A 17,001-nucleotide genomic window follows, 5' to 3' on the forward strand; every position below is an offset into this window, starting at 1 on the left:
GCCCATATATGGCAGTACTACTTAATCGTTACCGAGAAATAGATGACCGATCTTTCTACGAAACGGGCGTTTTTCGCAGAAAAGATCTGTGCGCTTGGAGCTTACCATCTACCATGGGGAGAGAGGTGGGGTGGGGAATCAGGAGGCCTCATTTCATGGAAAGGAAATTGTTACCTGATAAAGCTTCAGCATCAACGTTTTTCTGTAACGTTACAAAACTACGTCAGCCTAATCTTCCTATAAATCACGTTCTTCTAAGGCATAACAACATATTACGACAGTGACGTTGCCATTTGTGCACACACCAAAAGGTAATGCGCATTGACGGAGAATGATAAAACGATATCATTCTAGGTCATCGACGTGCTCAGAAGCGGCATCTGTCGACTTACATTCAAATTGCAACCGATTGAAAGATGACCTTTCAACTTTAGCCTTGCCATTTGTGAATGTAAGCAGCTTGGGACACCGACAAGGTGCGTACGTACGTTGGAACCACTTGACTTTCTTTCTAGCTGTCTGTGTTTCTTCGTCTCAAGATTTATCTACTTCATTCGCTACTTGCTTGATATATAAAGATTCATATGACGCGCCCAAGGCTGGCGAAGTGGATTGTGACAAACAGAAGGCAGGTGTGTCTCGTGGAGGTAACATTTCCTCATGACATATTAGTTCAAATTTCAGCGTCTATCTGTTGCACTAAGTTGCAGCAGTTGAACAGGGTGTAGTCCACCGATATCTTCACGTTTAATAGTTATATAATCAATGGAAGGACAAGACTCATAAAGGGGAGGGGGGCTGGAGGGATCAAGAACGTTCACAGACTACCTAACACCAGCCGACCTTGAACTTGGATTTCAACAGGTAAAGGTGAAATATTATTGCAAACATCCGAACGGTTGTCGAGATATCAGCTTTGCACTTCAGGGCCTAGCCTGCCGGACGGTATATGAATGAATGAATGAATGAATGAATGATTTATTGCACAACAATTGCATCAGTGGCAATGTATGGCACTATAGGGTATACGGTAGACAAGGCCCATATGACAAATTTACTATTCTGGTGGTCTTTTTGTTCATAAAAGGGATTATTACTGTATAGTCTAACGTTCTGAGTGATTTAAGGTTAGGTTTATGCTTAGTTTGACATACTAGGCGACAAAAGGGGGGGATGTAAGCGGTGTTCTGGTCCCAGACTGATCGAACACGTGACCTCTAGGACTAGTCTCCAAGCAGACCTACGGGTTGGCAAAGACCGTATCCAACAGGCAGAAGGAGTTTTATAGCCAACCCAAGTCTCATAGCCAAGGTTGGCTATGAGACTCCTTCTGCCTGTTGGATACGGTCTTTGCCAATCCGTAGGTCTGCTTGGAGACTAACCTTACAAACAAAAGTAAACTTGAACGGTTGAAAGGCCAGTCGAGCAGCGAGCTACTCTAGACCCTGACTTTAGATCACCGAACTCGCTGAAATGTCTCAAATATGTTTAGGAAAATGGGAAAATTCTACTGAGACTGATTCAGATTCTCACATGATTTCATCCGAAGTGGGTCACCAATACATCCCCATGACCCCATCTCATTCTGTACTCTCACATACAGGACCAGGGCGAACCAGTCAGTGCAGTGTCGGCTAGAGGTTGGAGTTTCCTACAAACCCAAACATGGTACCTTCCGCACTTGTCCTGGGCGCGTCTCGGGGAATCGGACGTCAGATCGCCCTGACCCTGGCAGGTGCCGGTTACCGGGTGGGCGTGGCTGCCAAAACCGTCCACGACACGCCGAAACTCCCAGGAACCATCTACACCGTTTCAGACGAGATAACGTCCCGAGGCGGACACGCCCTCCCCATCCCATGTAACGTGCGGAACCCAGAAGAGATAGACAACGCAGTCAGCACATGTATCCAGGAGTTCGGCGGCCTTGACTTTGCCGTGTACAACGCCGGTGCGATCTTGTGGGAGAAGGTTATCGACACGCCCCTTAAACGGTTCGACTTGATGATGGACGTGAACGTGAGAGGTGCTTACGTCATGATACAAGCCGTACTGCCGCACATGTTGGAGAGGAAGTCGGGGAGGATACTGTTGGAGGCCCCGCCTATCTACTCCCGCTTTTTCAACGGGAAGGCGCCCTACGCTGTGACCAAAGTTGGGATGACGGTACTGGTGCAGGGGTTGGCGAGGGAGCTCGAAAATACAGGTTAAGTCAAATGGGACTTTTTTGAAGAAGAATGCATGTGTGATCACAACAACAACAATATGTCACTTGAGATTGATTATAACATAGCAGAATCAATTATGGAATCATTTTATGATAACCTAAGGCCGTATATCATGCTAAAGAAAGAAGTATAAGTTCTCGATCTAGCTGTTTACAGTTGTCGTTTTGTAATGTTCCTCCTTTCACCAATCAGGGGTCTCGATAACAGCACTGTGGCCTGCAACGACGATTGAAAGTCACGTGACCACGGTGAAGGGTGTTCCGCCAGCCTTCTTCAGGAAGGCTGACATAGTTGCCGACGCCTGCCTGGCTATTGCTCAGGAACCAACGGAAAGGTCTGTCTCTAGTTTTCAAATTTAGACAAATGTGGATCGGGACGGGAAAATTGGGGACATCAGTGATCTGCTGTATATGTCTTTTCATGCAACATTTTCATGCAACAATTTGCATCATCAAAGTTACTATTTTACAAGCAGAGATTAGCTACAGGCTCCGACTAGTTTGGGACGATTTTTATGGCTTTCTATTTTGTCACGTTTTCTTTATGTCGCCAAGCCAGACGCATAGAAAACGCCCAAAACTAGCCGGAGCATACTTAAGTTGGAGCGTTTGGCTTAGCGACATAAAAAAACGACTTGACAAAAAAGAAAGCCCGACAAAAACGTCCAAAACTAGCCGGAGCCTAACCTCTGCTCGGAGAGTACAAAGTTGCCTCTATATATATGAATTTACGTTTAGCACTCCGACTCGACCCCAAGCTTGCTACCCGTTTCATCTAACCCAGCTCGTCATCACCAGGGATATGTGTAGAAAAATATTTACTCTCTTTGTTGAAACTGCAGGTTAAACGGCAAGGCTCTAATTGACGAAGATTACCTGCGGAGTTTGGGGGTGACTGACTTCTCTAAGTACCAGTGTCTGCCGGGGACCGAGCCGCCCCGCATCATGCCCCGCCGGTTCCCTTCTCTCCGCGTGGAGGAGGAGGACCAGGTCACCATACCGGACTCCAAACTATAGTGCGTTAGTTATTCTCCAAGCAGATGAGATCCTGGATGTTGACATCTCCCTATTTCGTACATTCACCTGTCAATCGAAGATTATTAACGGATGCCCTTGGAGGCTGATTAGAAAGTGCAGACATTTCCACTATTCTCCAAGCAGAGGTTTCGGTCGGAGGGCTGGAGGTGGACGCGATATTTAACGTCTCCCACCCTTCAGCCAGATCGTGAAGGGAGGTAGGACAGATAGGCGTTAAAACTCGCGGCCACTGCTAGTCCTCCGACCGAAAACTCTGCTTGGAGAATGAATAGTGGAAGTGTCTGCACTTTCTAATCAGCCTCCAAGGGCATCCGTTATTAATCTTTGATTGAAATGGAGGAAATATGGAGGTGCCAACATCCTCGATCTCATCTCCTGACAGAATACATCTGCTGACAGAATACATCAATCTTCAACCTTTACGTGGAAGAGGTAGGGTTATGTAAGCAAACAAGCTGTTAAAGTATAGACAATCTCTTAATGGATACATGCTACAGCGGTCAACAGGCGTACGTATACGATCTTCGCTCACGTGCACACCACACCACCCGTTCTCACTACCATCAACTCTTACTGTTGCCTTACGGAAAATGAAGCTCAACGAAGAATACACTGGACGAAAAAAATCACACGGTCATACGGTGTATTCATGATTGGTATTTGCTTTAATCACGTAGTGTCATCATGGAATTCAAAGTAGTGTCTTCAACAAGTGGAAAGGGAATTTCGCAGCTTCCTAATCATTGTATCATTTGTTGCAGAATAATCCGCTACAACTGGATAACGCTAGCGTTACATGATAAGATATTTCAAACGGCATTAGCACAGGACATTTGTACAACACTGTAGACAACTGAAGAAGAATAGTGCAATGCCATTGGAAACGTGTTATATGGTCTGTCATTTATCCAGTTGCAGTGGTCCATTCTGTAACACTTATCGTCTAATTAGATGCCATAGCCTCTTTGATATATCAATTGAATTACATCATTTCAAGCTGCCTAGGTTACTTAACTACTGAAGCTGCGCGATGCTACTACTGTGGTTTTTACTGTGGCTTCTGTAAGTTCTGTTTGATTGAAGGATTCTGGATGATTTTAACATATTTGCTCATCTTCAATGTTGTGTTTCTAACCATCGCAGATGTTGTTCATGATTTCCCGAATCATTGCTAATCCACATGCGTAAAAGCAGTGACATTTCAAATAGTTAAACTCTAGATTATAGTATTCCATAACATCCGTTCCATATGTGATAATATAACATTCCATATGTGACCGTCAAAAAAGGTGTAAAGACATCTGCAAATCTTCAACTTGGAATTTCAACAAACTGAACAACATTACATGCCAAGAGAAATTCCTGGGATTGTCGCGTTGTATACAAATGTAAAAATGTACATAATATACACAAATGTGACAGTATGGCTTCAAGACAAATGTGAATCATAATCAGGGGTGGTAACTTGTACAAGAAATAAAAAAGTTATTGAACGCTTCGTTGGAGTTGGATGAGAGTAGTTAAAATGTTGGAGATTGGGAGAAAGTTTGCTCGTTGTCAATTCTTTCAAGTGTAGTGCACTAGTGACTGAATGGCAGAAACGTAGACGTAGTCTCACACCGCAGTTGCCGTGATAAGAAGTGAAAGGCCAAACGTGTAGCCCCATTCTTAATGGTGACCTGCAACGCAACCTCAGGGCCCTTTGTATCGAAGTCATAATGGGAATGATACATATGCATATCATTTAATAATTCTGTTCATATGTAATTGAAACTTCTCTACCACGCAGAAGTAAACGTCTCTAGAGCAGCATTGCTGTTTCGGCAACAATCGTGTGGAGAAGACGCGACTTCTTGGCAGTGTCATTTATTCTAATACTGTGCCAATTGTGAAGTCCTGGCCTTAATACCATTCTTCACACTCTGTGGTCAGCTACTGGTAAGAAGAGACATTATGAACTAGCTGGAGATGAACGAAGACGATATTTAGTCCGAGACCTCTGCGATGAAATGCCGTTAATCGTTGGGCATGATCAGATTCATCATCCCGTGATGCACCTGGGCTTGTACTGGGCCATACTCAATCTTCTCCCCGTCCAGGGTCATGAGCCCGGGCGGGGAAACTGGCTCCACGCGGAACGCCTTGCAGCACACGTACCCGCCGTCACTGCCGTACTCAAACACTTCGGTCCCGTCCGCCATCTTCCCCATGATCTTCAACATCTGTCTCCTGGTGACGCCGCGCTTCAGGAAGGACAGGAACAGGACGCCGTCGCCGAACGAGCTGCACGGCGAGGAGAAGTAGCCTTCTGAAATGTGACTGATGCTTTGGATGATCATTGTGACGAAGTCGGTGTCTATGGTAACCCAGTCGTCGGGGACAGGCTGGTCCAGTGGGGGGAGGAGGGTGGAGGAAGGCCCGTACACACGGTGGGGACGTTTAGCACCCGCTGTGCACGGTTGTGAGGACTTGGAGTTGTTTTGATTCGTTGACACTGCGGCTCCGATGAAGTCGGAGTCGCCGTTTTTGTAATGTTTGTCCTCGCTGTCCATCGTTCCCACCACGCCGTCAGTCGTCAACTTGCCGTTGACGTGGTCTTCTTCAGACTTTGTATGGTGAACGCCATTTTCTGTAGAAAATGACATGAGCTGAGCGTCCAGTGACGTGGACTCCTGACTGGGTGTTTCTAAAGTTTCATTGTCCGTAGAAACGTAATGAAAGCCGTTCATAGCGCTCGCACTGCGCGTGCGCATTCTTGCGTCATCGCGTCCACTATTGATAGCGACCGCAGAAGAACTGTGCGACAAACTTCTAGGTTTGACTTCATATTTGTTTTTGGACAGAACTTGTCGTGCTTGCTTCAGCGCGTCCACACCTTTCACAGGAAGGAAAGACAGCTTACCCCTGTACACTCTGAACTTCATAAGATTATGGAGGGATCCGAAAAGAAAGCGACTTCCCCCCAAGTACCGGTAGCGTTCGCTTTCGATGTCCACGTCGGCGGAGAAGCCCCACTGGAAGGAAAGGAATGCGTAGCGCCGTTGGGAGGCCGTGTCCACAGACATGAGGTCCAGGGGACGGGTCTGACCTTTCATCGTGGCTTTCAGCAACACGAACGTTGAATGGAACATCCTGTCTTCTTCGAATGGTTCCCTGATTATAAAAAACAACACACGAAGATAAAATAAGATTTGCAATTTCTTTTTGTTTGGTGCACATATAAATGAAACATTTTTAAGCGCTTTACCGGCGGTGGTTGTAGCCCGTCCTTGTCTGGATGCCAGACCCCCAATCTCTAACATATCTATTGTGTGGCGCCCACACGATAGATATTCCAGAGATTGGGGGTCTGCCATCAAGGCTAAGCCCGTCCCAAAAGTGCTATGAAATCAAACCAATTTCTTACATACAAAGCAGTTACGCCCGTGTCAATACAAACCAACTTTAATTTAACATGTAGAAACTTAAATGCACTGTCTCTTGAAGTGGTTGTGACATTAGAGAAATAAACCATGTCCTCACCCAAGTGCATAGTTAATGGAGCAGCAGACTCCGTTTCCCGAGCCGGCGGGAAGGATACCGAGGGGGATCTTGATCGCCTGCTCCCAGTCAGGCCGCGACATCAGCCCGTTCACGACCTGGGAGAAGATGAGGAAATATAGGAACGGGTCAGTCAGCCCCGTAGAAGGCTGGCCATGTCGTTAGAATCACAACATCCTGATCTCAGGTGGGGAAAAGTTACATACAGCAAAGCGGAAACTACTTTGTATCATTGAGGAGCAGTTATCTGTCCTTTTATCTTATTTCAGTATGGGAATCAGATCATCATTGACATCCAGGCTATCTATCAAAGAAGGTATATATAGTATAGAAGAGATTCTCGTTAGGTTATCTGGAGTTATTTTTTTATAATTACCTTGAAGTTGAACACAGACGACGCCTTACAGAAGTTTCCATCATTTCAGTTGAACGTTCAAGGCAACATTAGGGCAATGATCTTTAGAGTACATGTAGCCGGCTCTGAGTTTAAGTCCTATGATGTGTTCACAATACCATAGCTTTCATGAAACCTTTCCATGTTAACTTAATATCATCTTATGCCATTTAATACATATTCTTAATGTTAAGTTCAGAAACAAGGGTAGAGTTTCTTATCGAAATGTTGACAGCACTTGAAGGTCTCAAACACTTAGAGTCTGTAAGACACCGATGAAATTATATAGGGCAACCCTTACACACACACATTAACGGTTTAACAGAACATTCACTTCACGTCTGTGAACTTTACAAATACCAGACAGTTTAAGGAACAGTGTTGGAGCCTAATCGTCCCTCAACCCACTCGGGCATTATACTAGCACTACTGACCTACAATGGTAATGTCTGGCGTAAAATCCTGTGTACACTTTCGTGGAAAACCGCATATTTTACAGTTCAAACATAAGTTACTTACCTCGTACAGCAGGCCATCCCCAGATACAACAACGATCCCTCCCCATGACGACAGGTCCGCAGTCTGTACCACATCAAACGCGTGGCCCGAGTGTTCTGTCAATATCCGTCAGAAGAACAAGGTAGTTTAGTGGGTCTTAGAGTGGAATACATGAACAGTAATACATGTTCAAGTAGCTATATGGATAAAATGGAAAAGTACATCAGAGAGCAAGTTGTGTGTGTGTACTTGTTTATATGTGTGTCTTCTGTGTGCATGCGTATGTGTGTGCATGCGTGTCTTTGCATGCGTGTCTTTGTGTGTGTGTGTGTGTGTGTGTGTGTGTGTGTGTGTGTGTGTGTGTGTGTGTGTGCGCGCGCGCGCGTGAATGTGTGAGTCATTATGTACACGTACGTCTTGTACACGTACGTCTTCTGTTCGGATAGCTGGCCTGTGCTTGGATTCAGTTAACGTTGATAGAGTATTGGATAATGTAAGTACCAGTAAGCATTACTTGACGACGCCTGTGTAAAAAGCTATCAGCAGCCCCGTGCCCGTACATACCGGTGGTGACGAGAGTTATTGAGACGTCGGCCTCCGCCATCATGGGCATAACTTGGTCGTCAAAGTACTGTTTGGCCTTCCCCTGTCCGCTGAACGGGTTCAGCAGCACCAGCAGGGTCGGCTGGGACGGCAGCAGGCTGGGCGTGAGTTCTGGGGACGGAAGGAGGAGTAGCAATCAATCAATCAATCAATCAATCAATCAATCAATCAAGCAAGCAAGCAAGCAAGCAAGCAAGCAAGCAATCAATCAATCAAGCAAGCAATTAATCAATCAATCCGGCTAGCAATCCAACCCTCCATCTATCCTTCCACTATCCATCCATCCATGTATTCATTATCTACATGTATCAATGTATCATTTACTACTTCATTACGCTAAGTGAAGTCAACAATTTCCGAGAAGGAACGTTTCTGGATCAAGACAGAAATTGCAAGAGAGGAGAAAGAAAGGGAAACAAATGCTAAGGGGCATCTCCATCAACGCGTCAACGGAAGGCCTTACGGCGACCTCAGCACCCCCCCCCCCCCAACTACATGATAGACCAGCTCAAATGTTGTTGTTTAGCCTGTGTGCAAAACAGATTGATTTTGTTTGGCAAATATCCATGACACATGGTCAGAGATCATGTAGAAATGGATATATTTACATCATCGCGTGCGAAGACGAAAGCTTGGGCTCCCTGCTCGGGCGTCCACGCCGTATTTCTAGCACCGTGTTAAGTCCCCCCCCCCCCCCCCACCAGAAGACCTAGAGGTTAAATGATCCTAAATCGACAAGCACTAAGGCTTTCACGTTTACTAGTCTTGCGCCAGCTACGAAGTGGGTCAGGGAGAGGGTTGAGCAAAGAGCTCTTGTATTTTTTTTTTAGCTCAACACTTCCGTCGCTAAGCATTGTTCATGTTTCGATAGATATTTTTTTCAAATTCTGGAGTAAGTCTGTCTGAGGAGCCTCCTAAGTACCTTAGAGCCGTTTTTTGCTGGGAGACTTGATATCATATCAGATGTCACCTGCAATGATATTGAAAGAACAATGGTATGGAAACTCACCCCAGAATACTTGCACGGTATCCGCTCATGCATATTGTTAAAAATTAACAGTAATTCAACAATTTTATAATCAATTTTGTTTATGCAATTTCCATGCATTTGTAAATGTGGACCGCGCCGCAAACGTACAACAAATGCGTCGTAACAGAAGCACACAGTCTGTAGGTGTCTTCATTGTTTAATCAACTACGTCCCGCCAAGAGACGTTGCTGAAGGAGTACTTGAACGTCAGACAGACTGGTTCAGACCAGGACACACTCCAGACGTATTAGTGTCTCCACTCTGCCGTGCCCAGGTATATCGATCTCTCACAGCTGTGACTGGTGCATGTAAAAACTACGTTTGTGCGTACGTGGGGATTATGATAGCTGGCGAACGTATGTTAACAATTTACAGTCGTCATTCATTCATTAATATATCAAAAAACAAAACAAACATAGTATTTACAAAATTCATCTCAATACAAACTAGATGTCAAACATTTGACTGAATTGTTCTTTTTCGAGTTTATGAAGGTTGAGTTGATTATTCAATGTAATACTAGTATATAAAAAAATACATGTATATCAAAAGATGTGGTACAAGAGCACCATCAGATTATGTACGCAAATATATGCCATTTTACAGATGGCTTTTAAGGTTGTTTTTCCCCATTCAAACAGCAACATAACGCTAACCACTCGCTCGGAACGATCATAAAACATGGCCTCGGCAGCTATTGTCCGGTCTCCTCTAGTACCAAACACCGTGAGATCATTTGTTCATCGAATGATGATAACATGCACGTTCTTTGTGAACGTTGTCAAGTCTAATTGCAACCCCGATATTTCAATGCGTTCCAGAGCGTAAATAATTCCGCGCGCGGGAGGGGGCAGGTGCGAGACTGGCGGTAGGTAGGCGTGAACCACACAGTCCCACGTCGACTCAAGTATTCTCCATCCAGACAAGGCTTTCCAGGTTAGCCTGGGTGCCATCCTAATTCTATCGGGGGCTCCCACACTCGCTACCCTAAAAACAATTTTTAGGGTATTTTATGGTAGCGAGTGCAGGAGCCCCCGGTAGAATTAATATGGCACCCAGGCTATTTCCAGGTAGGCTGGACGGACGATTTTGGCCGATTCTCAGAAAGTCAATGACATACAATTTTTGTGTGCTTCCTTTCGTTGATAAACTTGAGTTGGTCTCACATTTTCCCATTTTCCCTGTTTCCTTTTTCTCTCCCTGTCACGTCTTCTTTCCATATTATTTTTGCTCCCTTTTGTCTTACAAAAGTCCCCGGTCGTATTCCATGATTAGCGGTTACCAAGCGAGAGGGATGCAATTGTTCGATCCGAATTTCCTGAACAATCGGACGATCTACGCATCAATTCTGTCATCATCTACTCCACAATAGTTTACTGGCTGTGCATTATACGCCGTGGTTATCGTCCCATGGGTAGACTTTATAGGGTGACCTCAGTGGAAGCAGATGGCGCGATCTCCAAGCAGATATTGAGGGTCGTCAAGTTTTCCTACATTGAGTATTTTTGTTTGCTAGCCTGAGTGTCATCGTTGTAAGTTCCAGGCTGTACCTTCACCAAACAGAGCCTGGATAACACTCAGGCTATTTGTTTGCTGCAAGGTGATGGGGAAATATTATCACTTGAAGATATTCTGTTCTATTCATAACATGACTTAGAGATTACACCGCTGATGCAAGACGTCTTAGAACGGTTATTTACACGGTGACTAGAGGAACAAACATCGAATTTACACAAATAAGTTATCATGATGAAGGGGCAGTGTGATCAATCGACGTCAAAAGCCATCGTCTTTTGCCAGGCTCGCATTTTGCTTTTCCGTAATGTGTGATATTTATACAACACCTCCAACATAGCTGCCATTCACAGCCGTCAAGGCTACCAAAGAAACACAAGCAGGCCACTCTGTACACCTGCTGAGGTCGGGCCCGGTCCATTTCCACGTTCCTTTTACAAGTTTGTTTCTTCATTGTGATCAAAACAATAACCAGTTTTCAATTTCAGCTGACTGCGCAGCGTCAATTCAAGCTGTGAGAAGCACAATATCGAGTTAGGAGACAAAGTGTCAGCAAGTTGTAACATGTAATGATATGATACTAGAAACTCCCAGGTCGATTAGAACATCAGTTTGTCTAATTGGTGCTCTTTAAACCTTTCACACCTGTGTTCAAGCTGTTATCAGCTTACGTCCTGACTGTGTTCTCTATTGTCAGTAAAGTATCACACGGTAGGGTCCACCATGACGTACCAGAAGTCTTCATGATCATTTGTTGTTGAGGTAAAACAAACAAGCACCATAAACACAGGTAGATTATAACCACGGACAACAGGATTATTCTCCATGTAGATTCTAGGAGGGAATATCACAAATCTAAGGATGGGACTGAGATATGACTATTCAAGTTGGTCTACGTCACATTTTCAAACACAGCAACACAGCGACAGAAGTTTTCAGTACTACAGTCTATCTATTAGCACTGCACCATTGTGCAAATGTACAAATAACGTTATCACTTCAGACTGTCAAATCTTGCTGACTTGATCTTTGACCACATTGTTCGTAACAGATGTGCCAGAAGCGGACGTTGTACTTTGCACTGTTCCACGGTGATTTCTGGTGATTGACAAACTACTAGTAGGTTGTTTGTTTGTTTGTTTCTGTCCAAAATCTACACTGTACTCGCTTCTACATAAACTGGTCTGACCAGTTACGTACGCCATCAATGAGCTGACGTATCCGCGTGTTGTTGCCGGTCAGACCGTCGTACCTAACTTCATGCACCTTTCGCGGTATCAATGAGTGGGCAAATCGACACAGAGCTCTAACTTGTCATATCATTACATCACCACAGCGACGAAAAAGTGTGCCACACTGAAAATACTAATTAGTGGTTGATGATGAATAGAATGTATACATGGTGGTGGTTCTTAATATAATCAGCAATGTCAGCGACGATCGAGTCGGTCACAAGTCTTACGACATTTTGTACAAATGGATCGTGGGCAGACACATAACTAGAAAAAACTAAACGTGAAACAAATCCATCCCTGTCTACTAGTATATTGATTGGGACTTACGCACAACTGTTGGCAAGCGCTGTTTTGATAAGTGTGTGCGACAGAAAAAAAGAAGATGTTTTGTTTGTTTTTCCAAAAAGAAAACGACTTTCGCAGCACAAGTCATGCTACGTTCAATCTGAACTTGAACGTTGTATTTTGACCAGTACCTGTTAGATGATGTAAAAACGCATTGTGTGTCTGGAATATTGCATAAGAAAGTTCCACCTGTACTAGGTACGACCTTTGATCAATGAACTATACTTTGTACCTCTGTGATCTCAAGGACATGCATATAAAACAGGAGAGAATTAAAAAAGCTGCGGATTTCATAGCAATTACCTACCTTAACACACCAAGAAGGTTTTAATCAGACAAACCTCCTTGAACACAGTGACATGATGAATTTCATTTTCTAAATATTAGTAGCTACAGACAACAATATCCTGGAAAAGCGATGTCAATACGAGCATACAGTCCTTAACCAAACGTTTGTCAAATTGTTGCCAGATAAATATAGCGTGCTCGTTCCGTGTTAGCTGAATTTCCCCGTCACTGTGTGACATTCCGCTTTCACATTTACTCAGTGTATCAAAACTATCAATCATATTCATAACATTGAAAATAACATATTTACATATTTCTACAACCTACACGTACTGTTGACATGCAAGTATATAAATTCATTGCCAGTGTGTTGATCGTTCCTTTTCTCTGGATGTGACAGATGCACAACACAATAACGCCATGCATTAATCATGCCTGTAGGCCGGGCCCGTGCACATGTGTGAGGTCATGTTTTACGGTAGCTGTTGGACTGATTCCATGTTTTGTTGGATGTCAGTTAATCTGTTACGTGATCATTTGGTCAGCGATGCTCGGAACTCTACATATTCTAATGATTTACACATGAAGACCGGTAAATAGACAATACTGATGGACCTACCGGTTTCCGCTGTCACGGTCTGCCCGGCTAGCAGGCACCTGACGGCGACTCTCCATTTCTCGGCGAGCTCGCAGTTCTGTTCGTAGTTGTCGAACCTGTCGACTCTGAACGATGTGCTCACGCGGTTTCTCGCACTTCCCGATAGAAGCTTCCTCTTCAGGGGGTAGGAGTATATACATAGGAAAGCGGTCTGGTTTTCCTGGGTGGGTTTTCTTCTCAGTGAAACGCTAGTGTGGCATCCCAACACGTCTGCTAGAGCCAGGGTACGTTCCTGTTTCGACCCCAGTACAACATAGACTATGGCTTCGGGCGTAAGTCTAACCGTATAACGAAGGTTTCCCCTTCTAAAAGCAGCGAAGTCGTCTTCTAAGATGACCTGAGGGGCGGTGATTCCGTCAGTCGGAGAGTGCCGATGCCCGGCCATTGCGGAACTGTTGTCCTCGCAGTACAATGTAACACAGGCTATTTACCGGGGACACGTTCACCCCGAAACGTCACTGCGGACATACCAACATGCAGCGCTCGCAAATCGGAGGGGGATGTTCATAAACAAACGAGCAAAGTAAAATATAAATTGATGCTCCATCATTACTAGCTTTATACGAAACAAAAACCGGAATAAAGGAAGAGGAGTGATATTTGCCGACGCGGCTGTCCCCTCATTTGTTACCTGTGTCGGGTTGAAATTGTGCGCTCACCACCCCTATTGTCATAGTGGATTGTTTTATTTCCCATCATGCCAAGCGGCAATAAGAGAGCGAGGGAACAAACAGTTTGTTTGCACCAACATGTTTTCATGGTGTCGATTTCTTCTGACGGGGTCTACGTGTCACCAAGGTCACGTCACATGGTCTACAACAACAATATCCGTAGTAAACAAACAGGTATCCGTATCCCGCGTGTACTTCACATGACACGTGATACTGATTTGGGTTCTCACACCTAGGAGACTCTTAAGTCGGATTTAGTCGGATTGAGGGCCTTTGAAAGATTATGCAATCCCAGTGGACTATGGATCCCTGAGTTGTCAGCGCCGTGGCATAGAAGCACTTCAGACGTCAGCAAACAGTTAAGTACAATGTCCGTTACTGAGAGTGTCAATAAGAGTCAACTACACACTCAGCAGTCAGCAACGTCGGCATGTGACTCAGAGGTACACTGCGCGCCGGGGGCGTCACCTCAAACTGTAAACGTAAAACGGCCTGCTGATATGCCACCATCTATAATCAACCACTGAAGCGTCTACCAGAACCGTGTATCGGGATGAATATTATTAAAGTTATAGAAATTAGACACCACATCACTTGTCGCTGTTCTCTCCACCCAGTCCAGTGCACACACCACATGAATAAATATAAGCCTTTATCTGCAATCTCGTGCCCGAAGGCTGTAAGTTGTTTATCTATTTGCAAGAAAGTACATTATACGTAATACGATAAACAATAGATAAAACAGGTGCAGGAGGAGTGGGAAAGCGTATATAGCTCATACTAGGCCCTCCTCCTCAGCTAGTGTGAGTACTACAGTATATGGCTTGGGAATTTCGAAACATACGGTGGTAGAGACATAGGAAACGTATCTTTATATGTGACGTAATAATGATAAAAAGTGCAAGTGACGCATTAATTTGTCATCAGAGCATTTTGGAAATTTTTGGCCGACTATTTCGTAGCAAAGTATTTAGTAGTTTCTGCTAATGTGTATCATATACAGTATTAAAAATAACGTAATGTTTGTCCAGGTAGATCAACTAGGGAACTACCGTCATATTTCAGCTCATAGACCTTTCATTGTAGACAATTAGGCTCTCAACTTTGATAGAACCTCTTTGGTTGAAGGGCTGGAGGCTACCCAAACATTCTCAGAAGCCTTTCCGTCTCTGACACCAAGTTCACTGCTATTTTTGGTGCCGTCCGTCCGTGACCCAGTTCGCGACGTGCGAAAACAACATGCTCGCATTACACACTGCCGCTGGATGATGACACAGAAACACATTCACATGATTGGTTTAGATTTCTAGATCGATTTAGTGCGACACAAGGACTGATCACCAAGCAGATGGATGGATGGATCGGCTTATTTTGTATTTCTGTAGGGCGATTTTGTACGTCTTTCAAATGGCGGTCCAGGATAGGGGCAATCCTGCCTTGATTTTATGATTAATTAGTAATACGTACTGACCAGATGATATTACAGACTATTTACATGTTGTATACGTTATGTATGCGATGTTTCTATCCATGGCTCAGATCAGGCTAGGTAATTTGACATACACTCGGCACAAAAAGTTTGGAACTTAACTTTGGTGGATCATCATTGTTTCTTGATCAATTTGAATGATTTATACATCATTGACAAGATTGTGTGATTTTCTTTCCCATGATACCAAACTTTTGATGGTTCTGAATTAATGGAACGAGCACCAGACCTGCTTATGCGAGCGGGTTACATAAAAAAAGTGCCCAGATTACCCTACAAAAGCTGAAACGCTCGGTATTTTTTTTTCTGCTGGTAGCACGTGGCTTGTGTAAGTACGAGGGTAATATGAACCTTGAATCAACAAAACACAATAATATGAAAGCCAAGGTTAGTCTTCATCCAAACAAAAAATGCGTCAAGGAGCCTCAGTTATGATGAAGGTGGCTTAATACTGAGTACACAAGCCATGAGCTGTCACCACAGCCCGGTACATCCTCCTCGTAATTGTCACCAATTTCGTCCCGCGGTCCCGCTGGGCATTCTTCCACAAGGAGTCGTCGCAGGTCGTATTGTTCTGTTGATCATTCTTGCATTCACAGCTCGTCCAATCTGTTCAGTGATCACAGAGTATGAGAGGTGTTCAATTGTGTTGAGATCTCGGCTGCAGGAAGGCCATTCTGTCCTCTATATTCCTGCACCTTCATGGAGGTGGTCTGAAATGACTCTCATTCTGTATGGACGTGCACTATCATCTTGCAGAGTGGCACTCAGTCTCATATTCCATAGGTAAGAATCTAGGAAATGTGACTTGGATGGAGAAATGCGTCTATATATCATGACACATCGAGGTTGCTTAGGATGATTAGCCTGGTTTTAACTCTGGCAGTTGTACTGCCTCACATCATGACACTGACTCCAACAAACACTGTCAGTCTCTGTGCAACAGTCAGCGTACTGTTCTCCTCGCCGCCCCAACACTTTCATTTACCCTTCCAACAGTCGAAATAAATCTAATCTCATCTGTAGCTGTGAACATAACATTCCTCTAACACCGTTCCATTCACGATGCGGACGACACCACCACAAATGGGTTTGGCGCTGAGCTGAGTGTTTGACGCTAGCAGGGAAATTTTGGCACTTTTTTTCTACAACCCACTCGCGTAAACAGGCCTGGTACTCGCTCCATGAGATTGCAATTATATAATGAGTTGGGTATCATAGGATAGAACATTACACAAGCTTTCCAACAGCATATAAATCATTGAAATTGATAAAAAAACAACGGAAATATGATCAGCCAAAGTAAAGTTTCCAAACTTTTTGTGCCAAGTTTATATAAAAAGACAATTCGAAGCTTCCAGCCTAAGATCGAGAGTGCGTACGATGGACATAGTGATCGTGTTTTCAGTGAATACTCAGAGTCGATGGAATGATCGGCGGTTGACAGGTCACATGTCAACTTGCCAAGGTCAG

At 44.3% G+C, this 17,001-nt stretch overlaps 2 protein-coding genes across 6 annotated transcripts; one reads left to right on the plus strand and one right to left on the minus strand.

The window, feature by feature from the left end:
- The first annotated feature begins 359 nt into the window (after positions 1–359).
- LOC136426136 (hydroxysteroid dehydrogenase-like protein 2) lies at positions 360–4,760 on the plus strand. 5 transcript variants are annotated; one of them, XM_066415028.1, is made up of 4 exons: positions 360–484; positions 1,604–2,203; positions 2,418–2,559; positions 3,067–4,760. In XM_066415028.1, the coding sequence occupies exons 2-4, from the start codon at positions 1,666–1,668 to the stop codon at positions 3,239–3,241; spliced, it is 855 nt and encodes a 284-aa protein (XP_066271125.1). In that variant the 5' UTR covers positions 360–484; positions 1,604–1,665; the 3' UTR covers positions 3,242–4,760. The 5 variants fall into 5 exon arrangements, with proteins under 5 accessions (XP_066271125.1, XP_066271126.1, XP_066271127.1 ...); XM_066415029.1 differs by having other exon boundaries at positions 360–476; XM_066415030.1 differs by lacking the exon at positions 360–484 and adding an exon at positions 492–647.
- Positions 3,909–13,974, minus strand: LOC136426135 (sphingosine kinase 2-like). The gene is made up of 5 exons (XM_066415027.1): positions 13,330–13,974; positions 8,259–8,408; positions 7,716–7,810; positions 6,785–6,900; positions 3,909–6,415 (listed from the first exon to the last, which is right to left on the minus strand). Exons 1-5 carry the CDS (start codon positions 13,751–13,753, stop codon positions 5,278–5,280), a joined length of 1,923 nt encoding a protein of 640 aa, XP_066271124.1. The 5' UTR covers positions 13,754–13,974; the 3' UTR covers positions 3,909–5,277.
- Positions 13,975–17,001: the final 3,027 nt, after the last annotated feature.

The sequence above is a fragment of the Branchiostoma lanceolatum genome, unplaced genomic scaffold, assembly GCF_035083965.1.
Source record: "Branchiostoma lanceolatum isolate klBraLanc5 unplaced genomic scaffold, klBraLanc5.hap2 Scaffold_74, whole genome shotgun sequence".
In the NCBI taxonomy this organism is placed as follows: domain Eukaryota; kingdom Metazoa; phylum Chordata; class Leptocardii; order Amphioxiformes; family Branchiostomatidae; genus Branchiostoma; species Branchiostoma lanceolatum.

Coding starts and splice junctions, on each gene's coding strand:
- LOC136426136 (XM_066415028.1), top strand. CDS start 1,666: ATGGTACCTTCCGCACTTGTCCTGGGCGCGTCTCGGGGAATCGGACGT. Junction 2,204..2,417: donor GAGGGAGCTCGAAAATACAG/GTTAAGTCAAAT, acceptor TTCACCAATCAG/GGGTCTCGATAACAGCACTG. Junction 2,560..3,066: donor GCTCAGGAACCAACGGAAAG/GTCTGTCTCTAG, acceptor TTGAAACTGCAG/GTTAAACGGCAAGGCTCTAA.
- LOC136426135 (XM_066415027.1), bottom strand. CDS start 13,753: ATGGCCGGGCATCGGCACTCTCCGACTGACGGAATCACCGCCCCTCAG. Junction 8,409..13,329: donor GACCGTGACAGCGGAAACCG/GTAGGTCCATCA, acceptor TTCCGTCCCCAG/AACTCACGCCCAGCCTGCTG. Junction 6,901..7,715: donor GGGATGGCCTGCTGTACGAG/GTAAGTAACTTA, acceptor ATCTTCTCCCAG/GTCGTGAACGGGCTGATGTC.